At 43.1% G+C, this 20,829-nt stretch overlaps 1 protein-coding gene across 2 annotated transcripts in view; it reads right to left on the reverse strand.

Annotated features, from left to right (window-relative positions):
* The window catches only part of LOC126091861 (N6-adenosine-methyltransferase catalytic subunit), a 74,074-nt gene that overhangs the window by 17,447 nt on the left and 35,798 nt on the right, over nucleotides 1-20,829 (reverse strand). For both annotated transcript variants that reach the window (XM_049907135.1, XM_049907136.1), the window contains exon 10: nucleotides 2,010-2,157. In XM_049907135.1, the coding sequence (XP_049763092.1) occupies nucleotides 2,010-2,157 (148 nt within the window). The remainder of the gene's footprint in view (nucleotides 1-2,009; nucleotides 2,158-20,829) is intronic.

Genomic DNA, 20,829 nt, shown 5'->3' on the forward strand with positions numbered 1-20,829 from the left:
ACTTATTCTCCAATTCCTATTAAGATGTAGGACAGAGACAGCAGAACTGTCACATAGTCCTCCTTAAATGTCAGTTCTTTAATTATGTTGCAAGAACATTGCCTTAGTTCAAGAGATTTCCATTTATGTTTTCTGGTCATCTCTGTTATACTTTTGTGTACTGGCCTGTTACAGTTCTAATAGCATGTCTCTGAATTCATTCAGTGTCTCCTTTTTTGGCTGCTTGGTAAGGACTCCAAACACTGGTACAGTAACTTCAGGTCTGAGCACACTAGTGTTTTGTATGTGGTTGCCTTTCTACAGTGGAAATTCTAGGATGGAATAACAACAATATTATGAAAATCATAGATTGCTACTCACCGTACAGGGGAGACACTGAGTTGCAGACAGGCATAACAAAAAGACAGCACAACAAGAAGATAGCAGAATGAAATTTTCACTCTGAAAAGGAATGTGTGTTGATATGAAACTTCCTGGCAGATTAAAACTGTATGACGGACCAAGACTCAAACTCGAGACCTTTGCCTTTCATCAGCAAACACCTTACTGACTGAGCTACCCAAGCATGGCGCACAACTCTTCTCACAGCTTTACTTCGACCAGAACATCATCTCCTACCTTCCAACCTCCACAGAAGTTCTCCAGCAAACCTTGCAAAACTAGCACTACTGGAAGAAAAGATACTGCGGACACATGGCTTAGCCACAGCCTGGGGGATGTTTCCAGGACGAAACCTTCATTCTGCAGTGGATTGTGTGCTAACATGAAACTTCCTGCCAGACCAAGAATCGAACCATGGACCTTTGCCTATCACTGGCAATTGCTCTACTGAGTGAGTTACCCAAGCACAACTCACAGCCCATCCTCATAGCTAAACTTCCTCTGATACCTTGCTTCCTACCTTCCAAACTTCACAGAAGTTCTCCTGCTCAATCAGTCGAGCTCTTGCCCACAAAAGGCAAAGGTCTCCAGTTTGAGTCTCTGTCCAGCACACAGTTTTTATCTGCCAGGATGTTTCAAAAAGATAGCTGTCTTTCTGTTGCGCCTGTCTGCAACTCAGTGTCTCTTCTATATAATGAATGTCAATCTATACTTTTCATAATATTGGTTTCCTTTACAGGTGCACTGCACTTTCTCTGCTTCCTCCAACAAACGTTAAATCTTCATTTATCCTCCCTACTATTGATTTGCACCTAATGCTCTTTTAATTTCATACTACTCTGCAGTATTCGCAACAGTCAAATAATGCGAAGAGCTCCAAAAGTTTATCACAAACCCTACAACTGTACACTATTGAGTTTTTTCTTCTGTTTACAGACATTTATCTACGTTTAAAGAAGGTTACCAGAACAAGTATTGGGTGAAGCATAGCAAAAAGATTGTAAAGGAATGATTGGATGGAGTATCAAAAGTGGACAGTAAAAACATTCCACATCAAAAAACATGACTGCACCGCAACAGCATAGATAAATACCTTGTACGGCTTGTTCATTGAGTCATTTAATAAAAAAGAATGACATCTCCATGCTTTTCATCCATAAGAAATGAAGAAAAAAACAGCTGTCATTTTGTTTTCTCTGTGCTACATTCTGTCTGTCAAAATGGAAGAGGTAAGGGACAGTCAAGCGGACACTATTTCATCTCAACAGCCATTCACTCCATTAGCATGCATGTTGCACTGCATGCAGTTTGGTGGTTACAGAGACATGTCCCAATTTACAGTGCTAGGTAAGAAACTAGCTAAGAAACTCCAGTGTGCCCATTTGTACCCAGCTATGCTAACAATTCCCTGGTGTGCTAGCCATGTGTGACTTAACTGAAAATGCCAGATATGAAAAGTGTTAAATCTCATTTTCTTAGCAATGTAAATGTGCTGAACTGAGTATTATAGCATAGTTCCATACTATGTCACTCCACATAATGCAATCGTGTAATAAACATACAACTTTAGACTATGGCATTTCACATAAGAAACCAATAATAAATATTCAAACTGTGTGGCTACTTACTAAACAATGCTCCTTTCCATGGTTGAGCCAGTGACCAGTGCGACCAGTCCTAATTATCCTCTGCAGTTGGTTTGTTTTGACCCATATTATTTCATCAACACGTTCATAGCCCCAGAGTTTCAGGCACTCTCTGCCCAATTCCATTGCCCTGTAATAAAGAACCACTACTGCAAAGTTAAATGAGCCACTTCCATGCATTAGGAATAACACAGAAGGGAAGGAGCAGGGAACTGTGATGTGAGACATTTATTTATAGTTGTTGATTCTGTGTAAATGATTCAATCTTTCGTAACTTTCAATGCTGTAATAAAGGAAAATTTGCTTCTCACTTCTTCTACCCATTATTCTGTCTTGATTCCAGTGACTAGCCTTAGGGAACATATTTGTGTAGTTTACAGTCTTTTAAGAACATATGAACAATAGCTGCAGCTGTTCGCATCTAAATGATAAATTACTGCTGTGACTGAATGTTGCTGGTATTGTTAGAAATGAGTTGAGAAACAAGAAACATTACAACATCTCTCTTTTTAACACAATAATGGAAAATCTGAAGAGAAATACCAAAACTGATATGGGAACAGACAACCAGTTACCACACTGAGGAAGCTCTCAGCAGCAGATCACTTACAAACACGTCAATATTTTTTTCCTGCAGTTTTTTTTTTTTTTAACAGTCTCACACTGCGCATTATGTTCTCACAATACAGAAAAGTTTTGTGTCCTTGGGAGTATTCCACACCAGCATAACTGAATAAACTCTTCTTTGTTTCCAAGCTGCAACATTTCAAATAAAATACTCGAGATTTTGATGGTTGTCTTTGCCATCGTCATCAGGAGTAAAATACCATTGACTGCCAAGTCTGGCACAGTGTTCTGCTTATATGGGAACGATTGCAGCATCTGGAATCAGTTAAAAAAATGACAAAGTGATGCATGTTTGGGATGCGAGTTGTGGAGCACACAGCAGCTCCGCTACGCCCCCTCAGGTGAAACTGCTGTCCAAACTCCCTGAAAGCATCAAGCATAAATCTTTGCTTTTGCTCGATATCCAAAGTGCAGTAGCCATCAGAAAGATCGCGGGAGGCGCACATCGCCACGGCGCGTCACGGACGGTAGTTGCCACAAGTAGAGTCCCGTCCACCAGAGGGCACACGAGAATTCGGCCGCGACCTCTGCTGGTGGAACAACAACAACAACAACAACAACAACAACTCAGGCAGCACGGGCCGTGCCCATTCAGTTCACATCGGGCATGCCCAGGACACAGTCCCGGTCTACGCTAAGTGAAGTGCGACGTAAAACGTGAACAGTGTTATTTCACAATTGGCAACGAGTAGGGTCATTCTTTCGCGTGTTGCGTCGTTGTTCCGGTTTCGCAGCCTATCCACGGCATGGAGGATTTAGTGCGGGTTTTGGTTGAGCAGCAGACGGAGTTCATGGCAACCATGAAACAAGTGCTTCCAGCGTTGCTCTCTACGCAGTCTGCTCCAGCGCCGTTCCCTCCTCCCTTTCCCCCGTATGACGAGACGGCGGAGGATTGGGATGCAAATGAACATCGCCTTCAGCAGCATTTCCAGGCATTTCATGTTGCCGATGCGGAGGTGTGTCGTGCTCTTTTCTTGTCTTGGATATCTCCCTCGCTGTATCAAATTTTGCGGCAGCTAGCGCTGTTGCAAGAACCCTCGTCCTTGTCTTTTGACGCATTGTGTTCATCGCTGTCTTCATATTATCACCGCCGCATGCATGTTGTGGCAGCTAGGGTCAAGTTCTATCAATGCAAGAAGCAGCCCCATCAGTCTTACCGGGCGTGGGCCGCTACCCTATACGGTCTTAGTCGCAAGTGTCATTTTGTCACAGAGCAGTCGCGAGAGTCATATGCACATATTATGGTGCGCGACGTCATTGTTCGTTCGGCCCCTGATAGGGAGATCCGGCAACGGGCCCTGCAGTTAGAAGACCCTTCCCTTGAGGAAGTCCTGTCCATTGCTCAATCGTATGAAGTCTCTCATGCCGCAAGTCAACAGCTGGAAGCGTGATGCGACGTTGTGGCTGTTCAGGGCGGCGCGGCCGCGTCCACTGCATCCGGGGTGGACAACGTGCAAGCAGTACAATCCGGCCATTACGGCCGCTCCTGCACAGCGCGTAAACAGTTCCAGCCGCCGGCCCCTGTTACCGTCCCGTGTGTCGTGCTATATACATCATGATCAGTCGGAGTGCCCCCAGCGTTGGGCCGTTTGTCGCAAATGTCATAAAAAAGGACACATTGCTAAAGTTTGCCGCTCGGCCTCAAAAGAATCGAAGGAAGCAGTTACAGAGGACATGGACGTTGACATTCAGGAAGTTTCCTCGGGCCAGGCTCCCGACGCATCGGCACACAAACTCTTTATCGAGGTGTCGGTGCGGTCACGCCGATTACAACTGCAAGTAGATACGGGCGTGGCAGTTTCTTTGTTGAATGCACAAACTTACTCCGAGCTGGGGTCGCCCCCATTGGCGCCAGTTTACCGGCGTCTACGCGGTTATGGTAAACAGTTCATTCCCCTACTGGGTCAATTCACTACCGACGTGACTTACAAATCAGTCACTCGGCCTATTACTTTTATTGTTGTCAGTGATGTGAGCTCCGCTAACCTTTTTGGCTTGGATGCCTTTCAAGCTTTCGGTTTTTCTATCACTGACACCATACAGTTGGTCTCCGAAGACGTTCCCTATCAATCATTAGAATCTTTGATCGCTGACTTTCCGGATATCTTTGAGGAGGGCTTGGGGCGAGTTTCAGACTTTGAAGCTTGCTTAACATTGAAGGCGTCGGCTCGCTCGCATTTTCTTCGCGCGAGGCAGACCCACTTGGCTCCCCGCCCTCAGGTAAAAAAGGAGCTAGACCGGCTGACAGCCCTAGGGGTCGTTCTTCTCATTTCTTCTAGTGAGTGGGCTTCGCCCCTCATTATTGTCAGGAATCCCTCGGGAAAATTACGTCTTTGTGGCGATTTCAAGGCCACCGTTAATTCCCAATTGGTGGTGGACACCTATCCTTTGCCTCGTGCTGATGAATTGTTCTCCGCTGTGGCGGGAGGCCAATATTTTTCAAAAATCGATCTTTCGGAGGCTTATCATCAGATACCACTTGATGAGGACTCCAAACGGCTGGCGGTCATCAACACCCCATTTGGCCTTTACCAATACCAGCGGTTGGCCTTCGGAATATCCAGTGCCCCGGCGATATTCCAGCGCTATCTTGAGCATGTCACGTCGACAATCCCTCATTGTATTAATTACCTGGACGACATAATTGTCACGGGCCGCAGCACGAAGGAACACTTGCACAACCTTCGCACCCTCTTTCTCAAATTCAGGTCCGTGGGCTTGCGTTGCAACCTGCGTAAGTCAAACTTCTTCCAACCGTCCATTGAGTACGTGGGCTACGCCATGTCTCAGCATGGCGTCCAGCTGCTAGGAAGTTTGGTCCAAGGTATCGTCGACCTTCCGCGGCCCGCTTCGCTGAAGGAGTTACAAGCTTTTTTAGGCAAGATCGCCTATTACCACCGGTTCATTCCCAGGGCTTCCACCATAGCCCACCCCCTGTACTGCCTTCTGCGCAAGGGTGTTCCTTTTGATTGGTCGCCTGCATGCGAGCGAGCGTTCACCTCTTTGAAGGGCCTCCTCACGTCAGCGCCTTGTTTGGCTACTTTTGACCCCCATAAGCCGTTGGTCCTGGCTACAGATGCTTTGCAGTATGGGGTGGGGGTGGTCCTGGCCCATCGCAATGCGGATGGTTCCGAGCAACCACTGGCGTTTGCGTCTAAAACTCTTAGTCCCACGCAGGCCCATTACTCCCAGGTGGAAAAAGAGGCTTTGGCCATTGTCTATGCTGTTACCAAGTTTCACCCTTTCTTGTATGGCACGAAGTTTCAGTTAATCACTGACCATAAACCGTTAATATCGTTATTTGGCCTCACCTCTCAGATTCCGGATAGGGCGGCTCACAGACTACAGCACTGGGCCTTGTTCCTCTCTAAGTGTCATTATGACATTCATTTTCGCCCTACCGTATAGCATGCCAATGCCGATGCTCTTTCCCGTCTTACGGTGGGCCCGGATCCTAAGTTCGATCGAGAAGAGATTATGTGTTTTCATTTTGATGTGGCGTCCCGCCAAGCGGTTGATGGCTTCCCGATCACTAGTTCTAGAGTCGCCAGCTGACCCGGTTCTCCGGCAAGTTGTTCGCCTCATTCAGCAGGGGTGGTCATCCCGACCTCCAGGCTGGGCCTCGGATCCTCTTCGTAATTATTTTGTTCTACGAGACCGCCTCTCGGTCTTGGAAGGAGTTCTCCTTCTGGCTACCGATGATACAGCTCCTCGCGTGGTTGTTCCTGCAAGTTTACGAAGGGAGGTCCTCACGTTATTACATGAGGGGCACTGGGGTGTTTCCCGTACTAAAACCTTGGCTCACAGACATGTGTACTGGCCCGATATTGACAAAGAAATTGAGCACTTGGTGGCCACCTGTTCCCAGTGTGCGAGCCAACAGGCATCTCCCAGGGCAGCGTTCTCTTCACGGCTGCTTGCAACCCAAGCATGGGAACGTGTTCACATCTATTTTGCGGGCCCGTTTCTCAATGGCTTTTGGCTCATTGTCATTGATGCTTATTCCCGATTCCCATATGTGGTTCGCTGCTCCTCAACCACTTCAGAAGTTGCAATCCAGGCACTAGCAAAAATCTTTTCTGTGGAAGGTCTGCCAGTCACCCTGGTCTCGAACAATGGACCTCAGTTTATTTCGCAGACCTGTCAGGATTTTTGCAGGCGCTTTGGTATTCGGCACATTTGCTCTCCCCCCTTTCATCCACAATCGAATGGGGAAGCTGAGCTCATGGTGCGCACATTTAAGACACAGATGAAAAAGTATGTGCACGAATTTCCTGCAGAGGAGGCATTGATGTTTTTCCTGACGGCATACCGGACCACACCAATGGGAGATCGCAGCCCTGCAGAGCTCCTCCATGGGTGCCAACCTAGGACTCTGCAGCACCTCCTCCGGCCTGGTCCTCGCCAGTCTTCGCAAAATGGAGTACCTGGCTTTCCACCGGGTATGTCGGTCTGGGCACATGGGTTTGGTCGTAATACACGTTGGATACTGGCGGTGGTCCTGCGCCGAAATGGCCGCCGGCTCTATACCTTGCAGGCGGGGGACCGGGAGGTACGTCCCCACCAAAATCAGCTACGTCCACGTTTGGGCACCCACCTTCAGACCCCTCGGGCACCGGCTTCCCCATTGCCGGCACCCGTGTTGGTTTCTCAGGGGACATTACCGCCTCTCCACACTGTGACTCCGCCGCACTGTGATGGTTCTCAGCCTTGGCAGCCTCCAGTAGCTCCAGCACCGGCATCGCCATCATTAGAGATGCCCCAGCGCGAGCCGGCCCCCCTCGCAGGCCTGGTTTCTCAGGAGGCTGGTTCACCTGTGGTCGTCCCTACCCCATCGTCCCCGCCGCTGGATCTTGCCCCTCCCGAGGTGGAACGGGATCCGGAGTTCGACGGCTTGTCTCCCGTTCTCTCCCGGGCTCCGGTGGTGGGACGACAGGGGCCTCTTCGTGTGGGTCACTTCCAGCCATATTCGAAGGTTCCGGCTCGAGGGTTGGCAGATCCCCTCGACTCCAGCCTTCCGATGGACGTGGAGGTCATCGCCCCTGCCCGACGCTCCACCTTCCGATGCAGTGGATCACAGTGGCTTCACCCCCCGAAGGAGGAGGAGTGCAGTAGCCATCAGAAAGATCGCAGGAGGCGCACATCAGCACAGCGCGTCACAGATGGTAGTTGCCGCAAGTAGAGTCCCGTCCACCAGAGGGCACACCAGAATTCGGCCGTGACCTCTGCCAGCGGAACAACAACAACAACTCAGGCAGCACGGGCCATGCCCATTCAGTTCACATCGGGCATGCCTAGGACACAGTCCCGGTCTACGCTAAGTGAACTGCGAAGTAAAACGTGAACAGTGTTATTTCACAAAGACTGCCACCATGCCTTACTAAGTGTGTATCCATGGTCTCTTAAAATTGTTGCTGTTTATCCAATCTCGGCCACCTCGTAATATTATCATGTACGAGCCAAGATGCTTATCTTTTCAAATTTTATTTTACGTCTGGTTTCCAGGCAGTGCTCAGTGATTGCCAAATCCTCAAGCTCCCCTTTTTAGATATGTTGCTTGCACTCAGTATAATGCTCTGCAACAGTGTGAACTGACTGACTTATATACATGGTGTCACATTCATCGAGGATGCCATACACGTCAGATATAAAACACGCCTTGAGAAGACGAGTCTCTTGTAGCATCATATTAGGATTCCATTATAAAGGAGGCAACCGAGATTAGAATAAACAACAACAGTTTTAACAAAGACCAGAGGTACACACTTCATAGGGCATGGTGGTGGTCTTTGGACACAAAACAAAGACAGATGTCTGTAGGAAAGTGAGAGCAGCATTTCAAAATGAGTCACCAGCCCCTTTGTGCCACCTGAAGTCATTGGTTCCATGGTGCATCAAAGCTGCTATGAGCTGTGCAGCTCGCCTTCCACACACACACCACTTCAGCCCTCTCTGATATGTTCGAGATGCTGCAACTGTGCCCATATATGTGGAACACCACATCAGTTCCAGTAGTCAATGATTTTTATACTCCTGATGATGATGATGATGATGATGATGATGGAGATAGCCATCACAAGTTGAAGTGTCTTATTCAAAATGACATGGCTTCTAAAGTGAGAAGACAAAAGAAGTGAGAGGATGGAGGTGGATGATCTCCTTCTACATCTGTAGACTGCAAATCACTATGAAGTGCATGGCAGAGGATAGTTCCCAGTGTACACTATATTAGACTTCCTTTCCTTTCCATTTGTGTGTGGAGTACAATAAGAGTGACTGCTTAAATGCCTTTGTGTTCACAGTAATTAATCTAATCCTGTCTTCATGGTTGCTATAAGAGCAATATGTAGGAGTCGGTAATACATTCCTGGAGACATCATAACTGATTCTTGGAAATCTGTAAGTAGGCTTTTGTGAAAACAGCTGGCATATACTTCAAGAACCTGCCATTTAATGTTTTACAATATTCTGTAACATTCTCCCATGAGTCAAACAAACCATTCATCATTTGTTCAACCACTTCACTAAATATATTCAATATCCCTTGTTAGCCATATCTGGTGTTAGTTACACACATTTGAGCAATATTCTAGGATGAGTCAAGTAAGAAATTTCATTTGTGGACTGAGTATATTTTCCCAGTATCTTGTCAGTGGACAAAAGTTTATGACCTGTTCTACGTACAATTGATCCTATGCGGTCATTCCATTTCACATCCCCAAAAACTGTTGCACCCAACTATTTTTATGATATAATAGATTAAATAGTCATTGGATACTATGTTTTTGCATTTTGTGATGTGTACAATTTAATAATGCTCAACATCTGAAGAAAGTTCGCAATTATTGCATCGCTTTGAAGTCTTATCTAGATCAGCCTGAATATCTGAGCAGCTTTGTTCACATATACTCATTATAGATTACTGTATGATTTGCAAAAACTCTGAGATTGCTATAATTCTGAGATTATTATTATTATTATTATTATTAACATCGCCTATCTGGTCAGTAATAGATAACAACAGTAGCAAGGATCCAAACATACTTCCCTGGCACGTACCTAAAGTGAAATTTACATATGTGGTGACTCTATCCACAGTAACATGCTGCATCCTTCCTACAATGAAATCCTCAATCCAGTCACAAATATTTTTATACCCTATATGGTCATTCTTTCATTACTAAATGTTGACGCAATACTGAGTCCATGCTTTTTGGAAGACAAGAAATACTGCATCTACCAGTTTGCCTTCATTCATTGCATTCAGTATTTCGTGAGAGAAGAGTGCAAGTTCGGTTTTGCGTAAATGATGTTTTCAAAATACGAGGTGACTGGTTGTTGGGGGTCACTCTGTACAAAATACCTCATTATATTTGAGCTTAGGATATGTTATAAGGTTCTTCAAGAAATAAATGTCAATGATATTGGAAGACAGTTTTATAAGTTACTTCCTGCCCTTCTTGTAGACACATGTGATTTATGCTCTCTTCCAACTATTGGACACAATTTTTTGTATGACGGATTACATTGGGCCCTGGGGTCTTGCTCAATTTCAGCTGTTTCTCAATACTGCTGACATGAATGCCTATATCAACCATCTTTGCAGTGATGCAATAATGAAGCAGGGCAGTAATCCTGTATCTTCCCATGTTCAGAACATCTGAAAAAAATTGTTCAGCACCTCTGATTTTGCACTGATATCCTCAACTTTAGTTAATGTGTGATTCATGAGTGCCTGAACATTACCTTTAGTGGCAGCGACACCCATTACGTATGACCAGTACTTCTTTAGGTTTTGCGAGTTTTTTTAAAATGATCCTGCGCATGAAGGTTTCAAACACTGCCCTTCTGACAGCCAAATAGTTTACATTAAGCACTCTCCAACAATAAGCTTCTGCTTTATTTTTCTTTACCAATTTCTTCCGATAAACTGTATATCAAGGGCGTCCCTCTCTCTATCCAATTAAATAATTGTTCGTTAATGAGTTTTAAAAAACTCTCTTTGTCACTTGATTAGCTTTGCTACATAGTTTGTATTTATATGCAACAATTATTTGAGTACAAAAACCTTTTCGTGTTAAAATTTGTGCATCATGGTCTGAAGGGCAACTCACCCTTTTACTAATAGAATGTCCACCTAGTAATGAAGAATGAATAAAAATATTGTCTTGGCTGTGCTACTGTTCCCCTGTACACCAGCTGGGAAAAAACACCATCTGCATCAGGTCATATCAATTTAGATCTCCCAACATCCTTTTTTCTTGCACAATCACATACAAAATTAATAGTGAAGTCACCACATGTAACTAATTTTTCGTACTTCCTGTAAAGCGAACCAAGAACCATCTCTAGCTTGAGCAGGACTACTCTGAAATCAGAGTTAGAGGACCTATAAACAACAATTAGAAGTTTAGTTTCACTAAATTTATCTACCCCTGCACAACATTCAAATACCTGTTCAGTGCAGTGCAGTGATACGTCTCAGGACTTGAATGGAATGCTGTTTTTTACGTACATGGCTACTCCCCCACTCTGCAACGAACTCCTTGAAAAACAACCAGCAAATCTGTACCATAGTAAAGGAAGCCTCTGAATTGTCAAATTATTTCAGTGGCGCTCCAACATAGCAATAACAGGGTGTCTACGTGGACAAGGAAAACAAAATTCCCGGATTTTTCCCGGATTTCCCGGTTAAAAACACACTTTCTCCTGGATGACAGTATATTTTCCCCTATCATTCCTTTCAATGGTTATGGTTTTGTACACAGGTGTGCAATTTCCCGGCACTTTAGAAAACGAAACTCAGAGAAAAAGACACGTTTTGGAAATATCTTTGATGTGCAGCAACATGTACGCTGCGTATTTTCATATTATGAAAACATACATTAGAAAATCCACCAAACACCGCATGTTACTTTCCGAACCATTGAAACCGAGATTTCGATGCGCTTTTGTAAGCCGTTCGTAACTCATGTCACGTGATCTCGCCAGCCAATGACAGAGGATATTCAGAGCATAGGACACGTGATGTAGTCAGCCAATAGCAACATCAGTGTTAAGTAGCGCGCCAAAAAGGGAAAGTTAATAGTTTAAATTAATATAAATAGTGTTGTTACAAGAAAAGCAAAGCTTTCACATAAAATATTGGTCTCAAGCTGCAAGAGAAGCTAAGCTTTCGCATATACTGTTGATCTTTTTTGCGCATGTTACACTTTCAGAGATACCATACAAATGTGCCTGTAAAATTTTTAATAATGACATAAATGTCTGATCTTCAGGGTTCGAGGGTTTGAAATGCTTCTAAATGGCTCGTCATCAGACACCTGATTTTTAAATGAGAGTCAAACGCTTTGTGATTTAATAAATTCACGGTCCATTCTTGTACGTAGTTCAACTTATGTATAAGGATATTTACTTTGAAAGTAACACTTTTCAAACCACCAATCGTAACATTTTCCCGCGACCTGTTACAAGTAGGTTCGTTTCAGCAGTTGCCAGAGAGCTCAGGTAACAGGCGACACCGCGCTTGGGTAGGTATCATGACGTAGGAAGCTTGTATGTACGTACGTGTAAAAGATCATCAATGAAAGATGATACTGCAAGAGCATTGGAATTTCGTGAACCATATTAAAATGTGCACATTTAAAGTGCATACTTAAAGGCACACTGGTATGTCCAGATACCCAATGAAGTACCGTAGACCCCGGCCTGATATTAAGCTTTTAAGTGTGGTTTCAGGATGTAAATTTTCTTGGAGCACCAGTACTGTATTATATCATGTTTGGTTCTTTATTATGGCATAATGCCATACATGCTAGAAAATGGAAACGTGCACTTGAAATGCAGCGAACAGTTGAAACTACCCAGTACTGTGGAATTAAACATTTCGTTTCAGATACATTGACTGCCTCTGCGGAAAAGATTAGCAAAAGTCAAATTTCTTTAGCAGACAAAAATAACTTCATTGTTCCGCAAGGCGATTAATGCTTGACTGTCAGAAAGGTGGAAATAAAATAAAATCTGAAACTAATGACATATTTCAGCCTTTAGTAATTATGTGAATGTGTTTTAATTCACTTGATAGCTCCCGGCCACGGATATCCGTTTTGTTTTCATTTGACGTGAGAGTAAACGAAGGGGAAACAGCAAAATCACTGAACGTAAACATGGGTCACGTGGAGACTACCCACTATAGCTCAGATTGCTCTGCGCATCAAATGGTTCAAATGGCTCTGAGCACTATGGGACTTACATCTATGGTCATCAGTCCCCTAGAACTTAGAACTACTTAAACCTAACTAATCTAGGGACATCACACAACACCCAGTCATCACGACTCTGCGCATCAGCCCCGGATCTACGACATTTGCAAACCGGATTAATACTAAAAAAAAATCGAATTTTCAAAATATGTTCATCTTGTAGCGCACATCTTTCTGAAAAGTCTGAAACATAAAACGTATGTATTCGAGGAAATGTAAGACATATTATTTGGTCTTAAGTATGCCCAAGTGCAGTTCCATGCCTCTTCATAAAGCATTTTTCTACTGCATGTCCAAACTATATTCAGGAGAGTGGAAATTGAAATGTCCTGTGGTGCCTCTCCTGCTCCCAGTCGGCCGGTTTGGCAGCCTGCCTCTCTTTAAAAAAAAACCTCGCAATTAATAGCGGATGGGATTATTTGTAATCGAGAGAACAAGAACTCTTCGGAAAATCTGAACTCTTCATTGCCCATTAGTTAATAACTTGCTGTTTTGTGTGTCATAAAATTAAATATAGGATATATAAAACCAGTACTGACAAGAGATAAGCAAGAAATTACACATTTCTTCAAACCTTAGCTCCTAGCATTTTTTTCTCTCTAATCTTGCTACAGCTTTACATAGCGTGTTTTCCTTTCTGTGAAAGAATCTTTTACCTCATCAAAGTTTGTCAAAAGTTTTGCTACATGGAAAATCGAAATGTAGTTATCTAATACTGAAAAAGCTGTTAATACAAATAATACCCAAGACTGGTGTGGTTTCTCGATCTGATTACGTCTATTTTGTCACTGTCTGCTAGATAAAACGAAATACGCCTTTCTAATACGGCAGCAATTTTATAACACACCAAATAAACGAGACTGTTTTGGCACAAATGGTCATTTTTATAACACGACAGAATATAATCCAATAAGTATCAATATCAAATGCCTATTAGGCCTACTACAAGCAAAAAGCTTTATGTTAGGAAATAGTTTCACGTTTCATTCATATGCACCAGCTCCTCTAGCATGACATCGAAAACTAGTATTACAAAATTTTTATATAAATTTGGAATCGTCTTATTCTTCCATAATTTGTGTGATGTCCTCGTTTCTTCTCCGTCCTCGTTCTAACAAACAATCCTGTCATCACCAATTCTGTAGCTATTGCTGCCACTGTCAAAATTTGTTCGCCAATTAACTTCACTAACCCTGCCAGAATCACTGGTTTAGCTTTCCCGCAATAATTCTCCGGTTAGGTGTTGTTACGTGTTCATATAACACGTTTTCCGCGTTACTTCCATAATAGAACTTTAGCGGCTGGTAGCCGGGGACTGTACTACTGGTCCTTACTAGTGTAGCGATCTGGCCAAACATTTTCTGTCAAAACTACATTTTCTTGGACACACTGAGAAGATAATACATAATCTTTCTCACCTGTTATTCCTGTCAGTCATTTATTTCCATTCTGATAGTATGAATCTATGGATTTCGCTAGTAATTATAACAACGCTGATCATTCCCACACCCAATCAGCCACATAATCAGACAGCGATTGCCATTCATCCATTCGGCTTTACTCGACTCAACTCATATAGCCCTGTCCCCTTTTGTCTGTGGAAAGTTTATTTCTAGATGCGACGAGGATTCTCCTAACAGAGACATCACGTACACTATGCATGCATTCAAAAGTCAGCTTATGATTCATTCAGAAATCAACTGAAAATGTATTCAAATACCAACAGAGAAGCGTTTCAAAATCATATGACTAATTGATAGGCAAATGTGCACGCTGGATGCTAGGTGCTTTGTGAAACAAGTTTTTTTCCTCACAAGAATATGAATTAGGCGCCCCCTTTTCCCGGAAGTATCTATCTGCTTGCTGCGACTGCTTGCACAGCCAACAGCCACATTCCAGTTGACAGAAGCGGGAGAATCTACTACTCAAGCGTGACTCTACTGCGCATGTGCATGAGCCCGTGCGTTAACTGCTAAAACAACTCGAACGTAAACAGTTGCGACTTCACGCTCACTGGAGGCAATTTGTTGTTATGAAGCACTGCATAGTCTTCCTAAAGCCTTTGATACATTTTCAATCGGCAGACATTTGCATGAGCACTTGTGTCGTCGTTGTATATGGCACATTTCCTTTGCAATTTAAGTTATTTTCGGTTTTTTCTCTTGTTTATGCTTTATTGTTGAAGTATTATTCTGTAGTAGCTGGATACAGTAATATCCTTTGTTAGTGTGTCGGTTCTTACTATTCAAAATTACAAAAATTTAACTGAAAACTAAAACAATGAAAAATTCCCGGAATTCTAAAAATATCCCGGGTTTTTCCCGGTTTTCTCCCGGATCAAAAAAATCCCGGGTTTTTCCCGGATCTCCCGGGTCGTAGACACCCTGAATAATGTTGGCGTCAACATCTATAAGCAGTTCACTGTCTTTACCTCTGATACCTCTTATATTTTGATGAAATATGCTAATTCCTTCACTACTTGGCTATATGACCTTATCTGAAGATGATTCCTTTGTTAGAGGTACTTCCTTTAAGCAGGGGTACCTCAGCTGACTTCAATCTAAAACAGGTGCAGCTCTAACACCAACTACTATAGTAATTTTCCCATGAGATATCCCACTGCCACCCACAACACTGTCACCTATAGGCTTTTCCAGCCTCCGCTTCCCATACCTATAGAGGTGTAGGCCACACCTAGTGAAACCCCATCAATTGATGGACTCAACTGGCATCACTGCAATGTGAGCCATGCCCTCCATCATCAGTGCCTTCTCCAGCCCCATGTTAACACTCCTAACAGCAGTATTAAGATGAGGCCAATCATGATGCTGAAACAACTGCAAGAAGTGCACATTAGTTTGAGCAGCTATCTTTACCAGGTTACCACCTACCTCATTCTATCAAGACTATTCCCAGCTCTTACTACCTGATCCTCTTTTGTAAAACTGCTACACAACTCCCCTATGTTGTCAGTCACCTGAGGCACAAAGCAATGCTGGTGACTGGTACTCACTCCCCAACACTTCCTGCAACTGCTGGCCTGCACCTCTGCCATCCGAACTACCTAGCAGCAGAACCTTCTTCTTTGTGTTAGAATTTCCAACTGGCTCAGACTTCCTAACTGCTGAGGACTGCTGCATATTTCCTACACTTACAGCTACAAGAGGCTCCTCTCCACTAAACTCTGACAGTTAGTCAAATCTATTGGTTATATGCAAAGCACAACTGTCTGAATATCTCCTCCTCCTAGCTGCCTTATCACCAACTGTCATTTCCCGTTCCCCACTCTTTGAATGACTCTAGAACTGTCACAGAGAAATCAGGTGGCCAGTAAAAATGTCTAACAATCAGCTTTGCTTCACCTAGACCTGTTATACGTGACCAGTTAATTTCTCTGTCACACTCAACTACAACCTCAACAGAGACAATACTTCTGTCAACTGCAATGGTGGCACTCCCCCTCCTATGGCCTCTGATCTGTATTTCTGGTATATTTGCCATGACTTGCTAAATGTCTCACAGCATTCCACTTTGAGTTTCAGCCAGGTCTTGGTTCCAAGAATAAGTTGAGCGCGAGAATTTTCCTGGATGGCAGTAAATTCGGGAACTTTGTTACGAATACTTCGACAATTTACTGGTAAAATTTTGTCAGTCAAAGCACTTCTACTCTGAAAGCAGTCTGATCTCCCTTGCTGCATATTGACTAACAAGTGTGCATTAGAGTACCTTGAAGTTCTGCCTAGGCCTAAAAAACCTTCAAGTGCACTCCACAAGTACTCTGCTATCCAAGTAGCTGCTTCCTTTGTTTATGCACCCTTGACCTATCAAGGGGCATCCTACAAATCCCCAACCAAAAATACAAGTTCAGAAATCTGCAGCCAGGACCATCACAGAGTTGACAAATCCTTTGGTTGAGACCCTTCACTCAGCTCCAAACCAAAGGACCCCAATTAACTCTGGGAACAATGCTGCAAAACGTGAGCTCTGCTTGCACCCAACAAACGAGGCCGGAAGCCTTCACCACTTCTGCCAGCCACCTGTATGAATTGAGGATGGCCTCAGAATCGATGTACAAATTTTGAATAGCACATGTAAACATTTGAAAGAACACAATTTATCAAACAATGTGAAATTATTAGAATCTAGACCTTTCAAGTGAATTTATCTTATGTGTGGTCAGACTTGTACAAAAAGGGAAAACAAGAAGTCACCTTGGACATATAAATAAACTTGTGAAGCACATCGATGAACTAGTGACAACTTCCAAATCAGTGTGCCAAAGACAAACACTGCAACATCATCTTATTCTACTTGCAGTGACGTACTTGATACTTGAAGAAAGTACCCATGTCATTGCCTGGTACTAAAACTGCTTATGTTTACGAAGAAATCACACAACACGAAGAATCACATCTAAGACGTTTCACAGAAGAGAAAAATAGTGAGAGTTTAGCATAACTGAATCTTAACTGTAACAGATGAGAGCACTATGGCCTACCACAGGAGGAAAAACAGTGGACAGAGCTCTACTATGCACCAAAGAAAACAGTCCAATCATGAACATTATAACATTTCCTTTCTGTGGCAATATCAGGTAGCCATCACCAATGTTCCAAGAAGACTGAGAGCTAAGAAGTTAAAAGCATATTGTAGTTAAAGAGTCTCTGATACAATAAAACACTGTTGTATGCAACTGTGAACATCAGGGCATAAATAGAAAAGAACCAGAACCCAATTTGAAAGAAGTAAAACAGACTAACACACACTTTGTGACAACCTTTCATTTCATACCAACATACCAAGACTTTACAGTTCCTGTGTGTAGTGATTAGGTACAAAACACGTAAATCATTATGCTTGAGAGAAATGAAAATACCAGAGAAAATTTAAACTGCTGCCATTATAATAGAAATATTACTGCCCATCAATGTGTAAACAGTGGAGTATAGTTTGATCAATGTTATTATGGAACAGAAAGGCACTCCCACTACTCACCAGAGTTATTAAATTTGCTAAACATAACTTAGCTTCTATCCAGCAAAATAAACTTAAAATCTGGAGTGCCAATTATTTTGCTGAACCAGCATCCAAGTAAAATTAATTTTCTACAATAGAGAATAATAGAGAAGAAAGTACTGAACAGCAAACAACAGATGATCATATTTTTATTCTATGAATTGCAAATGCCCAAGAAGCAATTTTTATATTCAAAATGTATGTAACCTGCTCATGCATATAACTTACATAGTTCCTGTTTTTCATTTCTTTTTTCTTTTTTTCTTTTTTTTTTTTTATTAAACCTCTTTCTCAACCTCATTTTGATCACTGGAAATTGCTACATATGGCCACTTGTGTTATGGAGGTGAAATTAAACCAATATTTCCAATGCATTAGAATGCACTGGGTCTCCAACTGTCCATGGGACAATGTGGCTCGTATAAACTGTTCAGTCAGTCAACATCTCTTGAAGGTCATTTCAAGTTTAGAACATGAGCACTTTGTCATCTCACAGCACAAAACTTTATCAACATGGAAAGTTTCTCACTGCATGGCATTGACCACTATCAACGTCATTTAAAACTTTCACACTGGGGCTGAGAATTGCATGTCTCACTGTTAGCCAGTGTGCACATTCATGCTTTCCTTTATATGGCAGTTCTGGTTTTCCTGTTTCTCACTGTGGGGCGGCAGATGTATTCAAACGCTCTAAGCCACAATTTTAATATACTGACCTTTTATTTTGAAAGTGGCATGAGTTCATTCTTTTAAAACAATGAGAGATCACACAAAATAATTTTACAAACAATGGAAACTCCATGTAGGAATATCAATAATGTAGGAAAAGTAACGAAGGCTATGGCCAATAGCTTTGCGTAGATGTCTTTTAATTGTGGCTGTCCGCAACTTAATATGTATTCTTTACAGTAACTAGCAAAATAATTTTACACTAAATTAATCACAAATTATGTGATATCTCATTCATTTATAAAGCTCTCTCATTGGCAGGTCATATCAAATTGTATTCACAGCTGTTTGTTACACCTGGCAGATGGGTAATACACCATACTGTAGTGTATTGCTGGTGCATAATTGGTAAATTTGAGCTTGAGCCATCGATGGGGCACACTGCTCAGTGGGAGGATCTACTGCGAGCCACCAGTGGTGGCAAGTGTGAACATGTTAAACGTTCAACTGCCATCATGAGATAAAAAACACTGAAACCTGCCTTGTAGTGGTTGTCCACAGCCAACAATACCAGCTGATGGCTGACTGCTACCCTCTAATTATCATTTGTAGGTACTCCAAGGAGAAAGCAACACATTTGCTCTCTTGGAGGCAAGTGAGAGGGCTGTGTTGTCCAAGACAGTACACAACCATCTCTACATGTTCAATTTGGCTTCAAATCATCCATTACGAATGGTATGACCCCCTCCACCCTCCCAATCTTCTTGTACTTTGCATGAAAAAAATGAACTATGGAACAACTTGAATGGATCCTGGCTCATGGTACTGGGTTCTCTCCACCTACGAGTGCAGGATATTTCTGACATCTCATGATCATCACAAATGATATGGAGAAGACCATGCATCATTACAGATTTCAGGCATGCAGCCACACAGATCAGAAAGGGAGGCAAGCCAAACACGTTTTGGGCCAATATGATGTAAGGATGTTGGGAATCTCTCATTGCTGTCAAGGGTAATTTGAGGTACGTGAAGTATCAATACAGGATCTTCAGAGCTGTTGTCCAGCCCTGAAATCAACATTTCAGTGATGAGTGTATCTTTCAGCATAAGAACATACAAGCACACTTTGCCATCGCGTCAACACCCTTCTCCAGCAGAGGGGAGAGTGGAGGAAGGTGGGGGGGGGGGGGGGTATAATATGACCATTTGACCTGTGGTACCTGCGACATGAACACAATTTAGTATGCTTTCAGAGCACTTTAACTCATAGTGTATTCTCACAGGGAACCCTCCCCTCCCTTCACCCTCCAACATGTCATCAGAAGGGCTGCTTTCAAGTAGAGGGACTGGATTGACCACCTGGTGCATTGCATGCTAAAGAGGATTACAGCGCAAATGGAGCGACAAATTACTGAATGTTACCCAGCATGAGATTTTGATTACATAGGTGTGCAAATATGTGCACTTGCAATAGACTGTGTTTATTTTGGTTATTGTCTTTTTTTATTTGACAACGAAACCATGTTATTATATATATAAAAACAAAGATGATGTGACTTACCAAACGAAAGTGCTGGCAGGTCAATAGACACACAAACAAACACAAACATACACACAAAATTCAAGCTTTCACAACCAATGGTTGCTTCATCACAAAAGAGGGAAGGAGAGGGAAAGACGAAAGGATGTGGGTTTTAAGGGAGAGGGTAAGGAGTCATTCCAATCCCGGGAGCGGAAAGACTTACCTTAGGGGGAAAAAAGGACAGGTATACACTCGCACACACACCCATATCCAACCGCACATACACAGACACAAGCAGACATTTGTAAAGGCAAAGAGTTTCGGCAGAGATGTCAGTCGAGGCAGAAGTACAGAGGCAAAGATGTTGTTGAAAGACAGGTGAGGTATGAGCGGCGGCAATTTCAAATTTCAAGTTGCCGCCGCTCATACCTCACCTGTCTTTCAACAACATCTTTGCCTCTGTACTTCTGCCTCGATTGACATCTCTGCTGAAACTCTTTGCCTTTACAAATGTCTGCTTGTGTCTGAGTATGTGCGGTTGGATAGGGGTGTGTGTGCGAGTGTACACCTGTCCTTATTTCCCCCTAAGGTAAGTCTTTCCGCTCCCGGGATTGGAATGACTCCTTACCCTCTCCCTTAAAACCCACATCCTTTCGTCTTTCCCTCTCCTTCCCTCTTTCCTGATGAAGCAACCGTTGGTTGC

This window comes from Schistocerca cancellata, chromosome 7, assembly GCF_023864275.1.
Source record: "Schistocerca cancellata isolate TAMUIC-IGC-003103 chromosome 7, iqSchCanc2.1, whole genome shotgun sequence".
Classification (NCBI taxonomy): domain Eukaryota; kingdom Metazoa; phylum Arthropoda; class Insecta; order Orthoptera; family Acrididae; genus Schistocerca; species Schistocerca cancellata.